This window comes from Indicator indicator, chromosome 19, assembly GCF_027791375.1.
Source record: "Indicator indicator isolate 239-I01 chromosome 19, UM_Iind_1.1, whole genome shotgun sequence".
In the NCBI taxonomy this organism is placed as follows: domain Eukaryota; kingdom Metazoa; phylum Chordata; class Aves; order Piciformes; family Indicatoridae; genus Indicator; species Indicator indicator.
This window is the reverse complement of record NC_072028.1, coordinates 19,290,553-19,314,195: the sequence shown is the minus strand read 5'-3', so window position 1 is coordinate 19,314,195 and position 23,643 is coordinate 19,290,553. Positions and strand designations below refer to the sequence as shown.

General features: G+C 43.9%; 1 protein-coding gene across 3 annotated transcripts in view; it reads left to right on the top strand.

Annotated features, from left to right (window-relative positions):
• Nucleotides 1-18,401, top strand: part of CBFB (core-binding factor subunit beta) — a 49,067-nt gene extending 30,666 nt beyond the window's left edge. For all 3 annotated transcript variants that reach the window (XM_054389729.1, XM_054389731.1, XM_054389728.1), the window contains 2 exons: nucleotides 2,206-2,301; nucleotides 18,098-18,401. In XM_054389729.1, the coding sequence (XP_054245704.1) occupies nucleotides 2,206-2,301; nucleotides 18,098-18,166 (165 nt within the window). In that variant the 3' untranslated portion in view covers nucleotides 18,167-18,401. The remainder of the gene's footprint in view (nucleotides 1-2,205; nucleotides 2,302-18,097) is intronic.
• The last annotated feature ends 5,242 nt before the right edge of the window (nucleotides 18,402-23,643 follow it).

Below are 23,643 nucleotides of genomic sequence, written 5' to 3'. Positions count from 1 at the left end.
ATAGTTCTAAAGGGCCAAATTCTACCCTTAAAAAAAACAGTAAGCAGTGTTAAAATGTTCTCTTACTGGCAGCTTTAGACATTGCCTTTCAACACAGCTGTCTGGGGACCTGTTCCTGACTGACAGCTGCATGTATCTCACTGTGCTGGCCCACGAAGGACACTCATCCACATCAGTTCACAAAGGAGCTTCAGGCTGCACAAGTGTGCCAAAGGCAAAAAAAGCCATTTAATGTTCTCTCAGACTAGGGATGCTTTATCTTAAATTAAAACATTCATGCACTTAATCCCTTGGTAGATTAAAACTCACTTGGGTTCTCAGCATGTTTTTGTCCTCTTAACAGTCAAGGTTAGGATTTTTCTTTTTAAATTCTCAACTTGAAAGTAACATTTGCATGTGTGTGGGAGTCAGAAGCAGAATTAGTGGTAATTATAGCTGAGGGCTTGAGGGAGAACCAGTGCAGTTTATCACAGAATCATAGAATGGTTTGGGTTGGAAGGGACCTCCAAAGGTCATCCAGTCCAACCCCCCTGCAGTCAGCAGGGGCATCCTCTGCTAGATCAGGTTGCTCAGAGCCTTGTTAAGCCTGACCTTGAATATCTCCAGGGATGAGGCCTCAACTACCTCCTTGGGCAACCTGTTGCAGTGTTCCAGCACCCTCATGGTGCAGAACTTGTTCCTAACATCCAATCTAAATCTCCTCTAATTTCAAATCATTGCCCCTTGTCTTATCACTACAGGCTTTTGGAAACAGTCCCTGTCCCAGTGCAGAGTTTTGTGGAACCTCTTTGTGTTTGGCTCCTTCATTCTGAACATTTCAAGAGAACAGTGGCACCAGAACCATTTGTTTTTATTCTGAGGAAAATACGTGGTCAGAGATCTCTTGAAGAGAAATAATTTGCACCCCAATTAATAATGGCTGAAGTGTTAATAACAGTTTGGAAACTTTTCCTAATAAAAATAGGGTCTGAAGGAGTGTTTTTTGAGCATTAATTTGTTAAATGTCTTCCTGGGCACAAACCACTGTGGAAAATAAACCACAGGGCTGTTGAAAACCTGCAGGTTGTACAGGAGGGTGTACAAAGAAGTGGAGGAATGACTTCTGCTTTGCAATTTATGCATCTGAAAAGTTTCAATGATTAAAATAAGTAAGGATTACTACTGTGTAGTGATGCACCTTCAGCAGCTTTTCATAAGACAGAGGTTTTAATTGGTTTGTAATTAGGCAATACCTTTTTTGGCTTTTAAATGAAAGAGCATTAAATGACTGTTGTTTATATCATGATTCATAGATTAGTTTAGGTTGGAAGGGACCTTAAAGAGCATCTAGTTCCAAGCCCCCTGCCATTAGCAGGGACACCTCCCAGTGCTAGTGCTAGATCTGAATGCTGTCCTCAAGGTGACTTGGATCACAGAATCACAGAATGGCTTAGGCTGGAAGGGACCTGGATAGAGATTATCTACTCCAACCCCCCTGCCAGGGACACCTCTCAACTAGACTAAGCTGCTCAAGGCTTCATCCAACCTGGTCTTGAACACCCTAAGGGAGAAGGCATCCACAATGTGCCTGGGCAGCCTATTCCAGAGTCTCATCACCCTTGTACTTAAGAACTTCTACCTCACATCCAGTCTAAACCTACTTTCCCTCAGCTTCAAACCATTCCCTCTTGTCCTGTCTCTAGACACTCTCATGGAAATCTTGCAGGATTCCTTCAGCTATTGGAAGGCAGCTCTAAGGTTTCCCTGGAGCCTTCTCTTCTCCAGGCTGAACACCCTCAGCTCCCTCAGCCTGTCCTCATAGCAGAGGTGCTCCAGCCCTTAAATCATCTTTGTGGCCTTTTCCTGGACTCTCTCCAACAGCTCTGTGTCTCGCATGAGAACAAAAACGTTTTGCCTCTTTTCATGTAACTTTTGAGAATTCCTAGCTTTTACAAAAGCAGCAGTTTGGAGAAAGCAGCTTCTCCTTTCAAAATGTATTTCAGTAGCAGCTGCTTTGCAGCCTTGCTGATCTCCACTGCAGTGCTGAAGGTGAGTATTTCATTAACCTCGCTTGGCCTTTGCTGGAGCCGCTCTGCGTTCCAGCAGATTCTGTAGGACGTATTAGTCTCTGCTGCCAAGTGATCCCCGCTATTCAAAAGCAGTGTGATGTGATGTAGAAAAGGAGGGTAGCCTTTTGTGTCACTCTTATGTCATCTGGTTTGGCAGCAGGAGGATGCATTGGCACAACAAGCCTTTGAAGAAGCTCGGCGAAGGACTCGTGAGTTCGAGGATAGAGACAGGTCTCATCGGGAGGAAATGGAGGTGAGGGTTTCACAGCTGCTGTCAGTAACTGGTTAGTACTTTCCCAAAACTTTAGATTTGTTTCCATTTGTCTGTCTGTGCAATGTTGTGTGCTTGCTGTGTTTGCTGTTGTCACGTCAGAATTGCCACATGCCTTGTTTTGAACTCCTGTGAACTGCGTTGCAAGGTTAAGCTGTGCTGAGAAGTCTCTGATTTTTTTTTTTTTTTTTTTTTACCCTTTCCTCCTTTCTGTAGGTGGCCTTTTCTGGGGGTACTTCAGCTGTAAGGATAGATTTGTCCACAGAACTGCCATCTCTCTCTTAGCTGATACTTCAATAGCAGGAAGAGAGGGATCTTTTGCCCCATGTCCTTTTCATGAGCACAGGAAAGACTTTGGGAGCTGTGGGTACATCATTTTGTAGCCCACTGGCCCATGTTGTTGAAACACTCCCTGTGAATTTAATCAGTTACCACAATCTGCTTTCTTGTACAGGCTGCTTTTATTTTCCTCTCACCTTTTTTCTTATTGATGGGAGCTCTCACCCCTTTGTTTCACTGGTGTGTCCCTCCTACCTTGTTCTTTGCTTCTTTAGGGCCCACAGTCGTGAATCTTGCTCGCTCTTGTTGAGGGCAGAAATTAGGGGGATCAAGAAAAGAGGAGCCAGAAAAGGGAATGGAAACCAGCTGCTCTGAGATGTCAGAAAGGCAAGATCTGTAAGAGGGCAAGTAATACATAAGGAGAGTTGGCAAGTTAAGGCAGAGGCTGTAGGTCAGGCAGTGAACAAAGAGAAAACAAACACTCGGAATTGCTTTCCCTTACTAACTCTGTTTCCTATTTCCTAATTCATCAGTACAGCCTGAGCTCACTGTAATCAAATGTGATCAGTCTGCTGCTGCTTAGCTTTTTAGAACATTTGGATATTATTACTGCTAAGCTACTTTTCTCCTGGCATCCTTACTGATAATTGAGATGATCAGACTGTTCCCTTCCAAGTGCAACTGGAAGAGACTGAGCACAAGAAGGAGGGGGAAAAGGCAGATGCAGAGAATACCATCTCTCATTTAGAAGGGGTGGCTGGTGTGCATCTCTACACACCAGGTCAAATGGCAGCTGTAGCAAAGCTAAAATCCTTGCCTTGGAGGCCTCCCTATCACTGGATGCTTGGAGCAGCAGCTGGATTGCCTGAATCATTGTCACTGCACAGCTGGAACCTGCTTGTAAGTTCAGTACAAAAAGGTAGAATTAGCTTAATGCTGCTCATGATCTGCCTTAATTTTAACAACACAGTAGGAACTTGAAGATGAGCTTTGTGTTTCTGACCTCAATTCACTTCAAGCTTTTCTTATTTTCCTTTCCTGTGCCCTCCTTCCCCACTCCTGTTACTACAGAGAAGCAGCTGTGTGCTTACTGAGTGCTGAAGGTTAACAAAGAGTGAGGCTTCCTGAAACAACTCCTGGAGTTTTGTGAGACTTATTCTTTCCTCCAAGTGTAGTAAACACTTGATTTGCAGCTAAGACACACAAAAACTCTTTCAATTAAGAGTGAGATGGAGCATGTAGGGCTAGATGACAAACATCAAAACCTTTCACACTTGAGACATACAAAACAACATCCCTGGCCAGCTGCAAGAGCTGGAGTCAATAGCTTCTGAGAAGGCTCTTGCTTTTAATAAAGCAGCAGGCAGTTGTTATTAAATCATGTCCTTATTAGCTGCAAGTACCCATTTTCTCTTCAAACAACACCAGCAGTTGTCCCAGCTCTAAAGCACTGGTGTAGGTTACCTACAGAAAGGAAGAAAAGGAAAAAAAATTACTGTCTTGAAGTCTGTTTAAGCAGAATGAAAGCATTGTCAGATTTATGTGATGTCAAATCCAGGTTGCTAAGAATTGGAATGCATTTTGTTCTGCATGCTTCATGTTTTGTTTTTCTTGTCCCTATTTAATATGTGTAACCAAGAGGTCTTTGCCTCAATTACTTGGAGTTCTATAATTGGTTTTTACATTTCAGTTCTCATTTGTGTGCTTGGTGGAATGTTTACAAGGAGCTTTTGCACTCTGGATCTTGGAATTGCATAAAACCCAGGATATTTTGGGACAGAGGAGAAGGAGAGAGAGAGCAGAGATAGATTTACAGTGCAATTCCTAAGGAGGAATCAGGTTTCCTTCCAAACCATTCATTGTTTCCCTGCCTTTCACTTCACTCGTGTCCTAATGCAGTAGTCAGGCAGAATCAAATGAACTTTAATCAGCAGGCACTTACAGAAAGTGCTCGTGGTCATCAGATAGAATTCTCAGTAGAAAGCAATGCATAAATGTATCTCCCCATGTTTGTTTTATTTATGGTCTGTATTGAATTTTCCAGTGCTCAATCAGCCTGGAAAGAGAGTTTGTCAGTGGTATCCCTCTGATGATGGCGTTGCCAGTGGCTATAAAAACATTAGTCCCAGCTTTATTGTGCACTGGGAGTGTAAATTCTGGCTCTTAGCTTGGACTGCAGAGATGGGCAGCTAGAAGAGATCAGTTCTAAGTGTGCTGAGTGGATTTTTTTTTTTTTTAATGTATATTAGACTGCACACAGATGAAGGTTCCCTCAGCATCCTCTTTTTTAATGTGATATCTATACACCTTTCATCATTACTGAAAACTGATTCCCTGCTAAGCTTGGCAAGGAAAATAAAACTGGGAATTGCCAGACCTGGAACAGGATCCCATCAGTGTTAATGATTGTTTTAGGGATTGCAACACTGTCTAAACTCAGGATGTTTCAGACAGTAGAATTACAGCTGAAATGTCTTTAATAGAGACCAGATTCTGCTGCAGTGGGGGACAGAGGGGGAATCCTACAATATTCCACCCACTCCTACCCCAAACAGAGGCGCCAGCTCTTTGGAAACATTTATCCATCCAAAGCCTGGCAGCATATGAAAATGATCAGCTTCAGTTCTTTATTTATACAGCTTGCTGTGCAGAAAAGATTCCCTGTCCTAAGCCTGTCTGTAGACTTTTAAACCAAAGTGGTATATCCTTGCCTAGGAGTGATCAGCAGAGGTGGTTGGGAGCACTTCAAAGGGCTCATATCTGGAAATCAGAGGGGTGAGATTTTGAAAGGGAGAGGGAAAAGAGCAACTGCAGGAACAATTGAGGAATAATTCACAGATAGCATTGGGTTGGAAGGGACCCTCAAAGGTCATCTTGTTCAACCTCCATGCAGTGAGCAGGGACACCTCCAGCTGGAGCAGACTCCCCAGGGGCACACCAAGTCCAGTCCTAAATGTCTCTAGGGATGAGCAGAAACTGCTGTGGACTTGCTCTCTACAGGTGCTTGAGTCTTGGAGTAAAAGCTTTAGCTTTTTATTTGGTGTTTTGGCCATAGTAGCATGATGCAAAATGTGTTACACAGTCCAGAATGACAGAGAGATTGGTAAGGCTCAACATGAGCCAGTGTGTGCCCAGGTGGCCAAGAAGGCCACCAGCATCCTCGCCTGGATCAGCAATGGTGTGGCCAGCAGGAGTAGGGCAATGATCATCCCCCTCTACTTGTCACCAGTGAGGCTGCACCTCAAATGCTGGGTTCAGTTTTGGGGCCCTCACTCCAAGAAGGACATTGAGCAGGTCCAGAGAAGGGCAGTGAAGCTGGTGGAGGGTCTGGAGCACAAGTGTGGTGAGGAGCAGCTGAGGGTCCTGGGTTTGTTTACCCTGGAGAAGAGGAGGCTGAAGGGAGACCTCATTGCTCTCTACAGCTCCCTGAAAGGAGGTTGGGGTGAGGTGGGGGTTGGTCTCTTCTCCCAAGGAACAAGTAACAGAACAAGAAGAAATGTTCTCAAGTTGTGCCAAGGGAAGTTTAGGTTGAACATGAGGAACAATTCCTTCCCCTGAAGGGTTGTCATGGTCTGGAACAGGCTGCTCAGGGCAATGGTGGAACCCCCATGTCTGGAGGGATTAAAAAGCTGTGTAGATGTGGTGCTATGGGGCATGGTGTCGTGGTGCTGGGCTAACAGTTGGACTCAATCTTAAAGGTCTCTGCTAGTCAAAACAATTCTGTGACTGGGTGCAGCCCCCAGCTGGAGAAATTAGAATACATTGGAAGTACCAACCTGTGCTCAGCCCAGAGAAGCAGCACACAGGTATCCCCTGGCAGCTCTTGGCTGCAGCAGAAGGTGGAAAGCAGTGGATTTTCCAGGGAATGGATGAAGATAAGAGACTCTCATGTGTGCTGCTCTGTGCAGGTGTAGGGTTTTTGTGGTTTGTTTTGTGCAGCCAAACCATAACTTCACAATTGATCTGAGTGCACAGTTTGTCCTGCTCCTGAGCTTAGCCTAAGGATGTTCTTCTGGTTGCTTTTCTTGGGGATGGGTTGGATCTCGTCTCAGTTTTCCAACTTCATTTGTTCATCTGGCATTTTTTAAATGTCATATTTTTCTGTTTTGTGTTCATTTCCCATGTTCCTGCCACGCTCTTTATTTTAGCAGCACTGTGAGTAAGAGTAAAGAGGCAGAGTGGTTTGCTCTTCTCTCAAACAGTCTAGTCTAGCAATCTGTCTGTTTGTGGTCTTGGGCTAAATTTAAATTACATTAATGGCTAAGCAGAGCCATTTCAGGAAACTGCATGAAATTCCCATTTTAAAAAAACCTTCATTTTGCTGGGAAAAAAATAAAAAATAGCACTGTTTTGAAACTTGTCTATTCCTGTATAAATCCATCTCAATACAAAGCACTAAAACCCTCCATCCTTTAAAAATTGCTGGATTAAAAAACATGGAATCATAGAATGGTTTGGGTTGGAACGGACCTGTAAAGGTCATCCAGTCCAGCCCCCCTGCAATCAGCAGAGGCATCCTCTGCTAGATCAGGTTGCTCAAAGCCTTGTCAGGCCTGACCTTGAATATCCCCAGGGATGGGGCCTCAACTACCTCCCTGGGCAACCTGTTGCAGTCTTCCCACCACCCTCATGGTGCAGAACTTGTTCCTAACATCCAATCTAAATCTGTTCTTCTCTAATTTCAGACTCATTGCCACTTGTCCTGTCACTGCAGGCCTTTGGGAGCAGTCCCTCTGCAGCTTTCTTGTGGCCTCCTTCAGGTACTGGAAGGTTGCTGTTAGGTCTCCCTAGAGCTGAACACCCCCAGCTCCCTCAGCCTGCCCTTGTAGCAGAGGTGCTCCAACCCCCTGATCATTTTTGTGGCCCTCTCCTCTGGACCTGCTCCATCAGATCCACATCCTTGTGTTGAGGGCTCCAGAGTGCTAATTTTGATATTCCTCCAAGATCCTAGGCTTCTCCTTTCTTCATTAAAAAAAAAAACACAACAAAACAAAACAACAAATCCAAGCCAAAACAAAAAAGGAATTGAAGATTAAACACCAGCCTAAATATGCTGGAATTATTACTGTCAAATATTATTGGCTTCAGCAGAAAACAGAATATTCCAGCAAGGCTCTTTCCGTTTGTTTTCATTTTTCCTTATCGAGTTCTGAGTTTGGGGGTTTTTTGGTGGTTTTGGGTTTTGTTTTTTTTTTTTCCCTTCAAAAATTAATCTGGAATGAATTTATTTACTACTTATTATTTACTACTTATTATTTGCTACTATTTATTTATGTACTTTCCAAGGATATAAGATTGGTATAACCTTTAATGCAGCTTTTTGGATGTGCAAGAAACCCAAACTGTTAATGCCTCATGTGCAGAGGTGTCAAGGGTCAGGGCTGGGCTGGCCACTAGATAAGTGTCAGATGCCCTTTGCCTTCCCAGAGGGAATAAAGGAGGGAGACTGATGGGTTGGGAGAGAAAGGGAAGCAGCTGGGATGGAAAGAAGAGCAATAAAATGAAATACACAAATAGACATAGACCAATACCAACCCAGCCTTGTGATGCTGGGGGCAGGCACGGGGCAAGTCCCAGCCTGAACTCAGCATCAGACAGGAACCAGATTGAGGAGCTGGATTACAGGATCACAGGAGGTTAGGAGTTGTAAGGGACCTCCAGAGATCATGGAGTCCAACCCCCCTGCCAGAGCAGGACTACATAACCATGTAATGTGGAATTGGATTTAGGAGTACATTGATCAGGATTGAAGGCCAAACAGGCAGAGTCCTCCTGGGACGTTGGCTGTTGAAGAGGCTTGACCCTGAAGATGATGTCCATGGGATGCAATCCCTTGTTGGTTGATTGAGGGTCACTTGTCCTGTCCACTCCTGCCCAGAGGTGCCAGTTCTGACTTACTGCACTGGGCCATGAGATTTAGTAGTGCCCTTGGTCTGCACAGCAGCAAGTCCAAGCCAGAGCCTTTCTGTACCCCAGCCACTGGCAGTAACTCTCCCCATCAGCGTTCTCACTGCTAGAAGCAACCACTGGCTGTGGGAACCTGCCCTGAACTTCAGAAGGTGCCCTCACTGAGCAGAGACTGAGCTGGGAAGGCAAATCCTGACTAGGATTAGTTGTGGTCTAGCTCAAAGGAGCACAGGTGGGGAGTGCAGACTTGCTGTGTTGGTGTGTTCCTGTGAGCAGATATGTAGAAGACTTGTTTCTGTTCAGGGTGAATACAACATAACTTAGAGAACAGGCACTGAAGGAGGTGTGAACATCTGTTGCCCCAAGGTTCTACAGTGAGGCTTACAGCTAGGTGCTGGGTGGAGGGTTGGACTGGATGATCTTTGAGGCCTCTTCCAACCAGATGCATTCTGTGATGTTATGACTAGAGATTGCTTCCCAAAACCACCAAGTGGCTGGGGGGGGGGGGGGGGGGGAAGTTGTGCAGAAGTGCTATGGAATGCAGATACCAGAGAAACAATTTGAGCTGAAGAGAATCAATGCTGACTGTAGGACAGAGGAGATCAATCTTGCAAATCAAGGCATAGTGTAATCTAAGCATCTTCTTGCAGTCAATGAAGGTTAGAAAGGGGCTGAGCAACTAGCTGCAGGCAATCAATATTAATTATAAATTTATAACCTTTAGACCAGCCTTCAAACAATAGTTTCTTAAAAGGGAGCATTTCTGGCTATTTTTGTTCCCTTGGAAAAGGAAGTTTTTACCCAAAGATAAACATTTTAGTCCCTTCTTGAAGCTCTTAGGAGCTGTGCTCTTCTCTTTATTGACCTGCTGTTACTTGAGTCCAGTTACCAATGTGGGGTACCAGAATCTGGAGCTTCAGAAGAGCTTTTAAACAAAGATTCAACCATTGCAAAGATTTTAGGAGGAGAAGAGTGCCAAGACTGGGAAGGGAAATTGTGCTGCTTGGCCTGGTTGTGCTCCACAGCTCTCCAGCAGCCTCAGCATCTAACCCAACTGATGAGCAGTTTAGTGGAGAGTACTTTGTTCTGGGAGGAAGATTGTTGGAAGCTTGAAATGAACTCTTGATGGTGGTAGGTGCTAAATGATTTTAATCTATGGCCTTTGTCAAGAAAATGCATCCAGTCACTGAATGGCTTAGGTTGGAAGGGACCTTAGAGGTCATCTACTCCAACCTCCTGCCATGGGCAGGGACACCTCCCACTAGCCCAGGTTGCTCAAAGCTTCATCCAACTTGGCCTTGAACACCTCCAGGGAAGGGAGCACCCACAACCTCTCTAGGCAACCTCATACTGAGGAACTTCTTCCTAAGATCCAGCCTGACCCTGCCCTCCCTCAGCTTCAAACCATTCCCCCTTGTCCTGCCTCTGGACACCTTCATGGAAAGTCCCTCTGCAGTCTTGTAGGATCCCTTCAGGTACTGGAAGGCAGCTCTGAGGTCCCCCTGGAGTCTTCTCTTCTCCAGGCTGAACACCCCCAGCTCCCTCAGCCTCAAACTTGTTTGTCTTGACTCCAGTGAGTTTGAAAGGGCAGCAGAATGGATGTAGGAATAAAGAGGAGCATCAAGCGTGGAATTCATAGCATTAATCATTCTGCAAGGCCTGTAGTTTAACATCCAGATCTCCTGCCAAATTGGAGAGGCTGGTTTCCATTATTTGCATAATTTTAAGTGGTGCTTGACATAATTGAGAGAGACTTCTTCCCAGGTTCAAGTGAATAGCAGAGGTGAGTGCAAAATGGCTGCTGTGGCCAGCAAGCAAAGCAACTGCAGAGCCTGGCTCTGGGCTGCAAAGCCTGCTGCTGACTGCCAGAGGCTGAGAGGTGCAGGATGTACTGATGATGGGATCCCTTTGCTGCTGCAGCAAAAATTCCTCAGACAACGTGAAGGAGAACATCTTTAAGGGTGATGGAGCACTGGAGCAGGCTGCCCAGAGAGGTGGTGGAGTCTCCATCTCAGGAGACATTCAGAACCCACTTGGATGTGTTCCTGTGTGACCTGCCCTGGGTGATCCTGCTTTGGCAGGAGGGTTGGACTCAATGATCTCCAGAGGTCCCTTCCAACCTCTAGCATACTGTGATACTGTGAAGCAAAGATTGAGAGGGAGAGTCTCTTCTCAAGCTCCTCAAAGACCTGACATCATCCAGGGTGCTTCATCAGGCTGGAACTCTGACCAGAGAAGTTCCATTGTACAAACACTGGCATTTTCTCTTGTAGTGGTTTGCTGACTGGGATTCTGAGGAGGCTGAGTTTCCTCATCCTGTTGAGGAAGGGTAACTGAAGTGGAGCATTTGAGCTATGGTCACACATCTGTGGGAGAGGCTGCAGTTAACCAGTAGCTCAGAGGAATCACAGAATGCTGGGGGTTGGAAGGGACCAAAGCTCATCCAGTCCAATCCCCCTGCTAGAGCAGGAGCACCTAGAGCAGATCACACAGGAACACATCCAGCTGGGTTTTGAATATCTCCACAGAGGGAGTCTCCACAACCCCCCTGGGCAGCCTGTTCCAGTGTTCTGTCACCCTCACAGGGAAAAAATTTTCCTCCTGTTTCCAAGGAACTTCTATGCCCCAACTTCCACCACTGCCCCTTGTGCTGGCATTGGGCATCCCCCAGCAGAGCCTGGCTCCAGCCTCTGGGCACTCATCCTGCACATCTTTATCAACAGGAATGAGGGCACCCTCAGGCTCCTCCTCTCCAAGCTAAAGAGCCCTCAGCTCTCTCAGGCTCTTCTTGTAAAGAAGATATTTCACTCCCTTCATCATTTTCATGGCTCTGCACTGGACTTTTTCAGGCAGTTCCCTGAGGCCCTTCTTGAGCTGAGGGGTCCAGAACTGGACAGAATATTCCAGATGCATCCTCAACAGGGCAGAGCAGAGGGGGAAGAGAACCTCTCTCCATCTACTAACCACAGTCCTTCTAACCCACCCCAGGCTGCCCTTGGCCTTCTTGCCCACAAGAGCACATTGCTGGCTCATGGCCAACCTCCCATCCCCTAGGACCCTCAGGTCCCTTTGCCTTTCACTGCCTTCCAACAGGTCATTCCCCAACCTCTACTGCTCCATGGGGTTGTTCTTTCCCAGGTGCAAGACTTCTACCCTTGCCCTTGGTGAATTTCATTCCGTTTCTCCCTGCCCAGCTCTCCAGCCTGGCTCAGTCTGGCTGCAGGGCAGCACAGCCCTCTGCTGTCTCACCCACCCCACCTGGTTTGGTGTCCTCAGCAAACTTTCAGTCAGCAAGCTCTCAGTTCCTTGCTGTTAGGTCTGCCTCAGTTGGCAGGACTAAGGTGGAGGTGTGCTTGGCTGGAACTGGTCACTCTCTGAGTATTGCTTTAGTTGCCTTTGGGGTTTTTTTGTTTGGGTGGGTTTTGTCCCATGGTTGTATGCTTTTTAGATAAGTATCTGCAATGTGTTCTCAGGTTTGGGTTTGTTGGGGTTTGTTTTTTTCTTTCTTTCAATCCTTTTCAGGAGGCTGACAGTCCTTCTGAGAGAATCCAAATGTGCACTGGTTAGTTTCTCATAACCCAGGCTGATTTCTCACTTATTTAGTAAATTATAGATGACAGATGCCAAGGCTCATAATGCATCTGCTCTGTCTGTTTCAGCAGCATGGAGCTGCCAGAATGCAATTAAAGAATTGCAGTGGAGTTGTCCATGGAGAGACTTTATTTTGGATACTCTTAGTGAGAGCCCTTCTTCAAATTACCTCCCTCCTCCTCCTCTTCTCTTCACCAGTGCCTCAAGTTGTATATACAGAGCAAGGGCTTGTGAGGTCACTGCCTAGGACTGAGAGGTGCCAGTTTTGCCTGCTGGTTAGATGATTTGTGGCAAAGGAAGGACAGCTTCAGGGCAGCCCTGGCCATCCTAACTAAAATCTCCCTCCAGCTTCCCCAGCTCTGCTTTCTCAGAGCTATCATGTGAACCAGCTGCTGGGACTGCATTATCTTTTCCTGATCATCTCATGTGGTTAAATGAGTTGGTTTCCTTAGGTGGTACATCAGAGGCCTCTGAACATGCAGAGGAAGGAGGTAGCTGGAGATATTTTCTCAGAGGTTGACAGAAGGGGTTTTGTCCTTCTGCTGTGCTCAGACCCCACTTGCAGTGCTGGGTCCAGCTCTGGAGCCCTGAGCACAGGAGAGATGGGGACCTGTTTGGTCCAGAGGAGCCACAGCAGTGATGGGAGGGCTGGAAGCCCTCCTTGTCCTGTCACAACAGGCCCTGCACAAGAGTCTGTCCCAGCTTTCTTAGGAGCCCCTTCAAGTCCCTAAAGTCCACTATAAGGTCTCCCTGGAGCCTTCTCTTCTCCAGGCTGAACAGGCCACCTCTCTCAGCCTGTCCCCACAGGGGAGGTTCCTCCAGCCTTGTGATCATCTTCCTGGCCTCTTCTGGACCCTCTCCAGCAGCTGCAGGTCCTTCTTGTGTTGGGGGCCCCAGAACTGGAGGCAGTGCTGCAGGTGGGGAGGGGTGGAATCACCTCCCTTGTCCTCCTGCTCACACTGCTGTTGATGCAGCCCAGCACACTGTTGGCCTTCTGGGTTTCCAGTGCACATAATGGTTGGACTTGCTGATCTTGGAGGGTCCTTCCCCACCACAGTGATTCTGTACTGAAGATCCCTCTGTGTCCATCTAATGGACACTGCTCCATGTTTGGAAGGAGAGTGGCAGCTATGTTGGCTTCAACACATAGTTTTTAAAGGAAAATTACAGCTGTAGTGGGATCTGTGTTCTATTTATTTACCTTACCTTTTTTTTTTTTTTTTTTTTACTCTCAAGCCAATATTGTCTTTTCACTAAAGAGCAGATGAGTAACACTGGAAGTAGTGCTCCCTTTCAAACTTCAACTCAGTGTTTGACTGAGCCATGAAATATTGCTGGGGGAAGATGAATAACTGCTGCTTGCACATGACCCATTCTGCATGACTCACAGCAGAGTCCTCCATTTCCCAGTGGCAAAGATAGATGCATCCTTCTTAATTGAAGCAAGGCTCCTTAATCTTGGAGAAGCTGAGCTCATTACTCACTGGGAGGCCTTCTTGCTGCTCCTGCATGGTGTTGTGAGGTGTGTTTCCAGACTGACAGCACCTGCTGAACTGCAGAGGATGGATTAGCAGTGCTGAGCACAGCACCCCAACCTGAGACAGTTCTGGAAATGGGCATTTGACATCTAGAAAAGGAACTGCTGGCTTCCTGTAATAGGTTGAGGAGAAGTAGACAGAGAGGGACCTGGGGGTGCTGGTCGATAGTAGGCTGAACATGAGCCAGCAGTGTGCCCAGGTGGCCAAGAGAGCCAATGGCATCCTGGCCTGCATCAGGCATAGTGTGGCCAGCAGGAGCAGGGAGGTCATTGTACCCCTGTACACAGCACTGGTTAGGCCACACCTTGAGTACTGTGTCCAGTTCTGGGCTCCTCAATTCAAGAGAGATGTTGAGGGACTGGAAGGTGTCCAGAGAAGGGCAACGAAGCTGGGGAGGGGTCTGGAGCACAGCCCTGTGAGGAGAGGCTGAGGGAGCTGGGGGTGTTTAGCCTGGAGAAGAGGAGGCTCAGGGCAGACCTCATTGCTGTCTACAACTACCTGAGGGGAGGTTGTAGCCAGGTGGGGGTTGGGCTCTGCTCCCAGGCAACCAGCAGCAGAACAAGAGGACACAGTCTCAACTTGTGCCAGGGGAGGTCTAGGCTGGATGTGAGGAGGAGGTTCTTCAGAGGGACATTTGCCATTGGGATGTGCTGCCCAGGGAGGTGGTGGAGTCACCATCCCTGGAGATGTTGAAGAGAAGCCTGGATGAGGCACTTAGTGCCATGGTCTGGTTGATTGGATGGGGCTGGGTGACAGGTTGGACTGGATGAGCTTGGAAGTCTCTGCCAACCTGGCTGATTCTATGAAGTACCAGGTACCACCACACTGGTAGTCACACTCCTTGTGCAAGCAGAGTTAGGGATCTCATGGCATTTCTTAGGAAAGTTGTGGGTTTGGTGGGTGAAAAGCTGGGCAACAGCCAGCAATGTGCACTCAGCCCAGAGCCAGCTCTGTCCTGGGTTGATCTCTAGCAGCAGGGGCAGGGAGGGGATTCTGCCCCTTTGCTCTGTTCTGCTGACACCCTGCAGTGCTCAGCACAGCACAGACAGGGACCTGTTGGAGTGGGGCCAGAGGATGCCACAGCAAGGCTGGAAGCCCTCTGCTGAGGGGGCAGGCTGAGAGAGTTGGGGTTGTTCAGCCTGGAAAAGAGAAGGCTCCAGGGAGACCTTCTGCTGGCTCTTCACTGCCTAAAGAGAGCTCTAAGAAAGCTGGGGACAGACTCTTGAGCAGGACCTGTTGTGACAGGACCAGGGGTGAGATGGGTGTCAACTAAAAGGTGGAGACTTAAACTGGAGAGAAGGAGGAAATGTTTAACACTGAAGGTAGGTAAAGCCTGGCCCAGGTTGCCCAGAGAGGTGGTAGATGCTCCATCCCTGGACCCATTCCAGGTCAGGTTGTCTGGGGCTTTGAGCAACCTGCTCTAGTTGCAGATGTCCCTGCTGATTGCAGAGAGGTTGGACTGGATGACCTTGGAAGTTCCTTTCCACCCTAAACCTATTCCATGATTCTAGGATTTTGCCCCTTGTCAGTGGCCAAAAATCTTGCCCAGTGCCTGATGCTCTACCACAAACTTGCTGCCTACATTCAAGGTGGTTTCTCCTGTCTGAACAATAAAATGAGAGACAGATCTATGGTGCTTTTTCCCTTTTTCCAGCCTGTGCAGCCTAGCTGTAGCTGTGTCAGTGTGCCACATGCCCCTTGGCAGGGTGGGGACTGATAGAACAGGCCTGTTTCACATGTTGGTGTTCTTGCTCAGGAGTAAAGCAGGGTGTCTGAGGGAGATGGAGCAGTCAGCCTGGCATGTTGCAGTCCCTTGTGTAAATCCTCACTCACTGAAATGTAAAATTACACTTTTTTATCCACCCGGACTAGTGTAAGATATTGTAATGACTGCTTTGGGTACATTTGGAGGGTAATTTGTCATGCTTTTTGCATATCACTTGAAAGAGCAAATCTGGTAGTTGTTCAGTAGTGGCTTCTGCAGACTCTGCAAGTAGCAGTGAGGTCATGAATCATGTGAATTCTTTCATATGTTTGGAAAGAAAAGGCCACTTTAGGCAAAGCATAAATGCAACCATATGTCCATACCTTGGAGCCTTCCCTGAAATCTGACAATAAAATTGCTGGGTCCTGAAGAAGAAACTCTGCTGCTTTTACAGCAGGGCAAGAGGAGCATTTAACTTGCTGGTTTTTCCTAGTTAAGTGTAAAAATGTCCGTTGAGTACAAAATTGGTAACTAGCTTGGATGTAAGTCTGGCTTTGGTAATTCCTGAGGACAGGGCTTGCCTTTCTTTCCTTGGAGAAGAAAGGCAGCAGTCAAAACCAGAAGAAATCTTGTTCCAATCTGTTCAGTAGGAGAAAAGTCTGCAAAGTGGGACTGCATTCACACAACCACAGAGCATATGGGGTTGGAAGGACCCCCTGGAGCTCATCCAGTCCTGACCCCTGCCAGGGCAGGATCACCTAGAGCAGGTCACACAAGAATACATCCAGGTGGGTTTTGAGTGTCTCCAGAGAAGGAGACTCCACAACCTCTCTGGGCAGCTTGCTCCAGGGCTCTGTCACACTCACAGTGAAAAGTTTTTCCTTCTGTTCCCATGGAACCTCCTCTGCTCCAGCTTGCACCCCTCACCCCTTGTCCTATCATTGGACACCACTGAGCAGAGCCTGGCTCTGTCCTCCTGACACTGCCCTGCACATCTTTATCAACATGAAGGAGCTCACCCCTCAGGCTCCTCTGCTCCAAGCTGCAGAGCCCCAGCTCCCTCAGTCTGTCCTCATAAGGCAGATGGTTCCACTGCCTTCAGCAGCTTTGTGCCTCTGTGTTGGACTCTTCTCAGGCAGTTCCCTGAGGTCCTTCTTGAACTGAGGGGCCCAAAATTGGGTACAATATTCCAGATGCAGCCTCACCAGGGCAGAGTAGAGAGGGAGGAGGACCCCTCTTGACCACAGCCCTTCTAATCCACCCCAGGATGCCCTTGGCATTCTTGGCCACAAGAGCACATTGCTGGCTCATGGTCATCCTTCTATCCACCAGGACCCCCAAGGCTCCCTCTCCTCTGTGCTGCTCTCCTTTTGTTAAGTGTAGTGCAAGTCTTAATTTAGTAGGGATGTGTGTATTGAAACTTTGAGCAGCCAGTTGGTGTTAACAAAAGTCTTTAGAGCAGTTTAAATTTTCTCTTGAAGGGAAAAACAACAAAAAACAGCCCCAAAGTGTGGCCTTTTCCATGTTAATTTTTCCACATCCATCTCCATCGTCAGGGCTGAATGATTTTGGGGGTTGGAAATGATGTAGAAAAAAACCCAGCTTGCAAAAGCTGCTCTAGCACTCAAGGTCTTCAGTGCTGTTGGTTGTGGGGGGGTTAGACCTGATGATCTCTTGAGGTCCCTTCCAAGCTCTGATGTGAATCTGTGATACTGTGGTGTGGCTCTTCAGAGGGGTTACTGAGAACTCTGTGGCTTTGCGATGGTGGTTGTCACGTTCCGAGTTCCGCGTGGAGGAAAAGCAGAGTGTGACCAGAGCAGGCAGAACAGAGGGAGCAGATCATCTCACCCCTCAGTAGCTAAAATGCACCTGAAACAGTGCAGTGTTGTAAGTCTCTAGTCCAGGAAAAGCTTAAGTAACTGAAAACACTGCGAGGAGATGAATTTGGGAACAGTGTGATGTACCGAGCCATCTTCCCTTCTAGTCTGTCTCCTCCAACAGTGATCCTGAAAGACTTCACTTGATCCTGAAACCTTTACAGGAAGGGTTAACAGAGGAACTGAGACTAGATCTGATCAATGTCTATAAATATCTGAAGGGTGGGTGTCAAGAGGAAGGGGCCAGGCTCTTTTCAAAGGTGCCCTGTGATAGGACAAGGGGCAGTGGATACAAACTGCAACCCAGGAAGTTCCACCTCAGCATCAAGATAAACTTCTTTGCTGTGAGGGTGCTGGAGCCCTGGCCCCCAGGCTGTCCAGAGAGGTTGTGGAATCTCCTTCTCTGGAGACTTTCAAGCCCCATGTGGATGCATTCCTGTGTGACCTGCCTTGGGTGATCCTGCTCTGGCAGTGGGGTTGGACTCGATCTCCAGAGGTCCCTTCCAACCCCTATGATTCTAAAGGAATTTCACAGGGCAGAAAATGTGTTTTGGAGAAGGAGGCACAAAACAGTTGCCTAACTATGCCTTGCCTTCTCCAGGCTGGATGGAGAGCTCTGTGCCTCTCCAGAGAGAATGGTGCCCACCTGCTGGCTCCACATCTCTCTTCCAAGATCGTTTTGGTTTGGGAGGAGGATGGGCTTGAGGGGGAAGGAACGATTTTGACATTCAAAACAATTGTTTTGGTTACTGCTTGAAATGTGAAGTCTCTGCTTTGCAATTGGGTATGGTCTTGTTGATGTTAACACAGTGAAGAAATGAACTGCTCTGATAACTTGCCCAGTGACTTCTGTGCTCCTCAATGCATGTCTGTTCCTGCAGGCAAGAAGACAGCAAGACCCTAGCCCGGGCTCTAACCTAGGCAGTGGCGATGATCTGAAGCTCCGTTAGTCTGTCCCAGCAGCAGGCGTCCCACGGCTCTGCACACCTGCATTGCTTCTACTTGGCAAAAGGATTTAATAAAAGACCAGAAACTGTGATAACTGGGTATATTATGGTCTGTTTCCTGACCCAACCACCCTGAGCTGCCATGGTTTGCACTATGTTTATGTTATGATACCTGCATTTCCCATTTGGAAGCATGTAGCCAGTGGCAATTGGAAATTTTTTTGGGGTTGTGTTTTTGTTTTGGGGTTTTTTTTTTTTTGTTTCTTCTATGCAAACTTATTTTTGTTGGCACTATTTTAGTGAAATGGAAACTTATGCAGCTATAAAACCATTTATTTTTTTTTTCCTCAACTGTAATAAAAATTGTCACTTAAAAATAGGTCAAGATATGACAGATTTAAGACTCTTTTTTTTCTTTTTCTGGTTTATTTTGGTTTTGTAAACTGCTGGAAGCCAAATTCATTCCAAGCTCTTTTATTCTGTTGTTGTTGGGGTTTGTTTTTTTTTTTTTTTTAACATGGGCTTTTGAGTTTTGATTTGTCCTCATTGTGCTCCTGCTTTTGTTTTTAGATACGCATCCTTACCTTTCAGGTTCCCTTTCCATTGGTCTGTTTATCTCCCTGAATTTGCAAGACCCTTCTTAAAACTGCTGACATTGTTGTGCATGATTTCCAGGCTCTCAACCCAGTGAATCTGAGCTGTTGGCATCAGTTTGCAAAACGCTGTGGGTTTGTGAACGTTACAGTTGCAGTATTCTCTTCACTGCTTAACGATTCCTTGGTTCCACTTCTGAAATAAAAACCTTCAAATGTCTTATTTTCCATCCATTTAATGTGTTCTTCCCCAGTATCTGTCTTAGATTGTTTTTGTTTTTGTTTTTTTTTTTTTCCTCTTCTGTCTCAAGCCAATGTGGGTGGTTATTGTAGCCCCTGTATATAGTCCTTTGCTGAAACTCAGAGGAAGTCGCAGGTTGGCTTCTGTTTTATTCAGGGATCTTTTTTAACTAGCTCTTAAAAAAAAAAAAAAGGGATACTGCAACTCTACAATCAAGATATTCAACAGCAGGTTCAACTGGGAACAGAAAGTGAGCAGGTGCCAAGGTGATCTGTGTTGAAAATCATGGTTTAAGATAGCTGCTTTCAGTATATTTTCTCTCTCGAGGCTTTTTTTCTGTAAGGTTGTGCTGAAGGGTGAAAAGTTGAGATGAGGCTGTGTGCAGAAAATTTCTCACACTTGTCTTGGATCCTATGCAAAGCAAGGCTCTGTTGTTGTGTTTCCTAACAGGGTAAGCTGTGGGATGAGTTTTGTTCTCTTTGGGGCGATGGTGAACGGGTTTTGTTCCCCAAACGTTTCAATTGCATCCAATGTTTAAAGCAAAGTAGATTGGGGAAAGTGATGTCATTTGGCTTGGTTAAAATGTGGTGCTTCCTGTACAGCCTGATTTGAATCATCATCACTTAAGCACCCTTGGAAAATAGGTGATCTGGCTTCAGCATTAAGAAATTATTTTGAGGGTCAACTCTGTGTGTTTAGAACACTTCAGTCTTTTTTTTTTCTTTTTAAATTTGAGAATTACACTCCTCATTAATGGCAAAAAACCCAAAAAAGATGATGCCAAAGGTCTGGCAAAACAAAAAAAAAAATGATGCCAAAGGTCTGGCAAAACAAAAAAAGATTCAAAACTTCTGGCAAAGCAAAAAATGATGCAAAAGGTCTGGCAAAAAAAAAAATGATGCCAAAGGTCTGGCAAAACAAAAAAAGATTCAAAACTTCTGGCAAAGCAAAAAATGATGCAAAAGGTCTGGCAAAAAAAAAAAATGATGCCAAAGGTCTGGCAAAAAAAAAAAAGATGCAAAAGTTCTGGCAAAGCAAAAAATGATGCAAAAGGTCTGGCAAAAAAAAAAAAATGATGCCAAAGGTCTGGCAAAAAAAAAAAAAGATGCAAAAGCAAAAAATGATGCAAAAGGTCTGGCAAAAAAAAAAAATGATGCCAAAGGTCTGGCAAAAAAAAAGATGCAAAAATTCTGGCAAAGCAAAAAATGATGCAAAAGGTCTGGCCAAAAAAAAAAATTTATGCCAAAGGTCTGGAAAAAAAAAAAAAAAGATGCAAAAATTATGGCAAAGCAAAAAATGATGCAAAAGGTCTGGCCAAAAAAAAAAAAATTTATGCCAAAGGTCTGGCAAAAAAAAAAAAAAAGATGCAAAAATTCTGGCAAAGCAAAAAATGATGCAAAAGGTCTGGCCAAAAAAAAAAAATTTATGCCAAAGGTCTGGCAAAAAAAAAAAAAAGATGCAAAAATTCTGGCAAAGCAAAAAATGATGCAAAAGGTCTGGCCAAAAAAAAAAATTTATGCCAAAGGTCTGGCAAAAAAAAAAAAAAAAGATGCAAAAATTCTGGCAAAGCAAAAAATGATGCAAAAGGTCTGGCCAAAAAAAAAAAATTTATGCCAAAGGTCTGGCAAAAAAAAAAAAAAAAGATGCAAAAATTCTGGCAAAGCAAAAAATGATGCAAAAGGTCTGGCCAAAAAAAAAAAATTTATGCCAAAGGTCTGGCAAAAAAAAAAAAAAAAGATGCAAAAATTCTGGCAAAGCAAAAAATGATGCAAAAGGTCTGGCCAAAAAAAAAAAATTTATGCCAAAGGTCTGGCAAAAAAAAAAAAAAAAGATGCAAAAATTCTGGCAAAGCAAAAAATGATGCAAAAGGTCTGGCCAAAAAAAAAAAATTTATGCCAAAGGTCTGGCAAAAAAAAAAAAAAAAGATGCAAAAATTCTGGCAAAGCAAAAAATGATGCAAAAGGTCTGGCCAAAAAAAAAAAATTTATGCCAAAGGTCTGGCAAAAAAAAAAAAAAAAGATGCAAAAATTCTGGCAAAGCAAAAAATGATGCAAAAGGTCTGGCCAAAAAAAAAAAATTTATGCCAAAGGTCTGGCAAAAAAAAAAAAAAAGATGCAAAAATTCTGGCAAAGCAAAAAATGATGCAAAAGGTCTGGCCAAAAAAAAAAAATTTATGCCAAAGGTCTGGCAAAAAAAAAAAAAAAGATGCAAAAATTCTGGCAAAGCAAAAAATGATGCAAAAGGTCTGGCCAAAAAAAAAAAATTTATGCCAAAGGTCTGGCAAAAAAAAAAAAAAAAGATGCAAAAATTCTGGCAAAGCAAAAAATGATGCAAAAGGTCTGGCCAAAAAAAAAAAATTTATGCCAAAGGTCTGGCAAAAAAAAAAAAAAAGATGCAAAAATTCTGGCAAAGCAAAAAATGATGCAAAAGGTCTGGCCAAAAAAAAAAAATTTATGCCAAAGGTCTGGCAAAAAAAAAAAAAAAAGATGCAAAAATTCTGGCAAAGCAAAAAATGATGCAAAAGGTCTGGCCAAAAAAAAAAAATTTATGCCAAAGGTCTGGCAAAAAAAAAAAAAAAAGATGCAAAAATTCTGGCAAAGCAAAAAATGATGCAAAAGGTCTGGCCAAAAAAAAAAAAATTTATGCCAAAGGTCTGGCAAAAAAAAAAAAAAAAGATGCAAAAATTCTGGCAAAGCAAAAAATGATGCAAAAGGTCTGGCCAAAAAAAAAAAATTTATGCCAAAGGTCTGGCAAAAAAAAAAAAAAAGATGCAAAAATTCTGGCAAAGCAAAAAATGATGCAAAAGGTCTGGCCAAAAAAAAAAAATTTATGCCAAAGGTCTGGCAAAAAAAAAAAAAAAAGATGCAAAAATTCTGGCAAAGCAAAAAATGATGCAAAAGGTCTGGCCAAAAAAAAAAAATTTATGCCAAAGGTCTGGCAAAAAAAAAAAAAAAAGATGCAAAAATTCTGGCAAAGCAAAAAATGATGCAAAAGGTCTGGCCAAAAAAAAAAAAATTTATGCCAAAGGTCTGGCAAAAAAAAAAAAAAAAGATGCAAAAATTCTGGCAAAGCAAAAAATGATGCAAAAGGTCTGGCCAAAAAAAAAAAAATTTATGCCAAAGGTCTGGCAAAAAAAAAAAAAAAAGAGCAAAAATTCTGGCAAAGCAAAAAATGATGCAAAAGGTCTGGCCAAAAAAAAAAAAATTTATGCCAAAGGTCTGGCAAAAAAAAAAAAAAAAGATGCAAAAATTCTGGCAAAGCAAAAAATGATGCAAAAGGTCTGGCCAAAAAAAAAAAAATTTATGCCAAAGGTCTGGCAAAAAAAAAAAAAAAAAAGCAAAAATTCTGGCAAAGCAAAAAATGATGCAAAAGGTCTGGCCAAAAAAAAAAAAATTTATGCCAAAGGTCTGGCAAAAAAAAAAAAAAAAATGCAAAAATTCTGGCAAAGCAAAAAATGATGCAAAAGGTCTGGCCAAAAAAAAAAAAAAATTTATGCCAAAGGTCTGGCAAAAAAAAAAAAAAAAAAGCAAAAATTCTTGCAAAGCAAAAAATTATGCAAAAGGTCTGGCCAAAAAAAAAAAAATTTATGCCAAAGGTCTGGCAAAAAAAAAAAAAAAAAAGCAAAAATTCTGGCAAAGCAAAAAATGATGCAAAAGGTCTGGCCAAAAAAAAAAAAAATTTATGCCAAAGGTCTGGCAAAAAAAAAAAAAAAAAAGCAAAAATTCTGGCAAAGCAAAAAATGATGCAAAAGGTCTGGCCAAAAAAAAAAAAAATTTATGCCAAAGGTCTGGCAAAAAAAAAAAAAAAAAAGCAAAAATTCTGGCAAAGCAAAAAATGATGCAAAAGGTCTGGCCAAAAAAAAAAAAAAATTATGCCAAAGGTCTGGCAAAAAAAAAAAAAAAAAGCAAAAATTCTGGCAAAGCAAAAAATGATGCAAAAGGTCTGGCCAAAAAAAAAAAAAAATTTATGCCAAAGGTCTGGCAAAAAAAAAAAAAAAAAAAGCAAAAATTGTGGCAAAGCAAAAAATGATGCAAAAGGTCTGGCCAAAAAAAAAAAAAATTTATGCCAAAGGTCTGGCAAAAAAAAAAAAAAAAAAAGCAAAAATTCTGGCAAAGCAAAAAATGATGCAAAAGGTCTGGCCAAAAAAAAAAAAAATTTATGCCAAAGGTCTGGCAAAAAAAAAAAAAAAAAAAGCAAAAATTCTGGCAAAGCAAAAAATGATGCAAAAGGTCTGGCCAAAAAAAAAAAAAATTTATGCCAAAGGTCTGGCAAAAAAAAAAAAAAAAAAGCAAAAATTCTGGCAAAGCAAAAAATGATGCAAAAGGTCTGGCCAAAAAAAAAAAAATTTATGCCAAAGGTCTGGCAAAAAAAAAAAAAGATGCAAAACTTCTGGCAAAACAAAAATGATGCAAAAAATGATGCAAAAATTTGGGTGGAAAAAAAAAGGGGGGGGCAAAGATTGTGGGAAAACAAAAACTGATGCCAGGGATCTGGTCAAGAAAAAAAATTGATGCCAAAAGTCTGGCCAAAACAAAAATGATGCCAAAGGTCTGGCAAAAAAAAAGATGCAAAAGTTCTGGCAAAACAAAAATTATGCAAAAGGTTTGTTAAAAAAAAATATGTCTAAGGTCTGGCCAAAGAAAAAT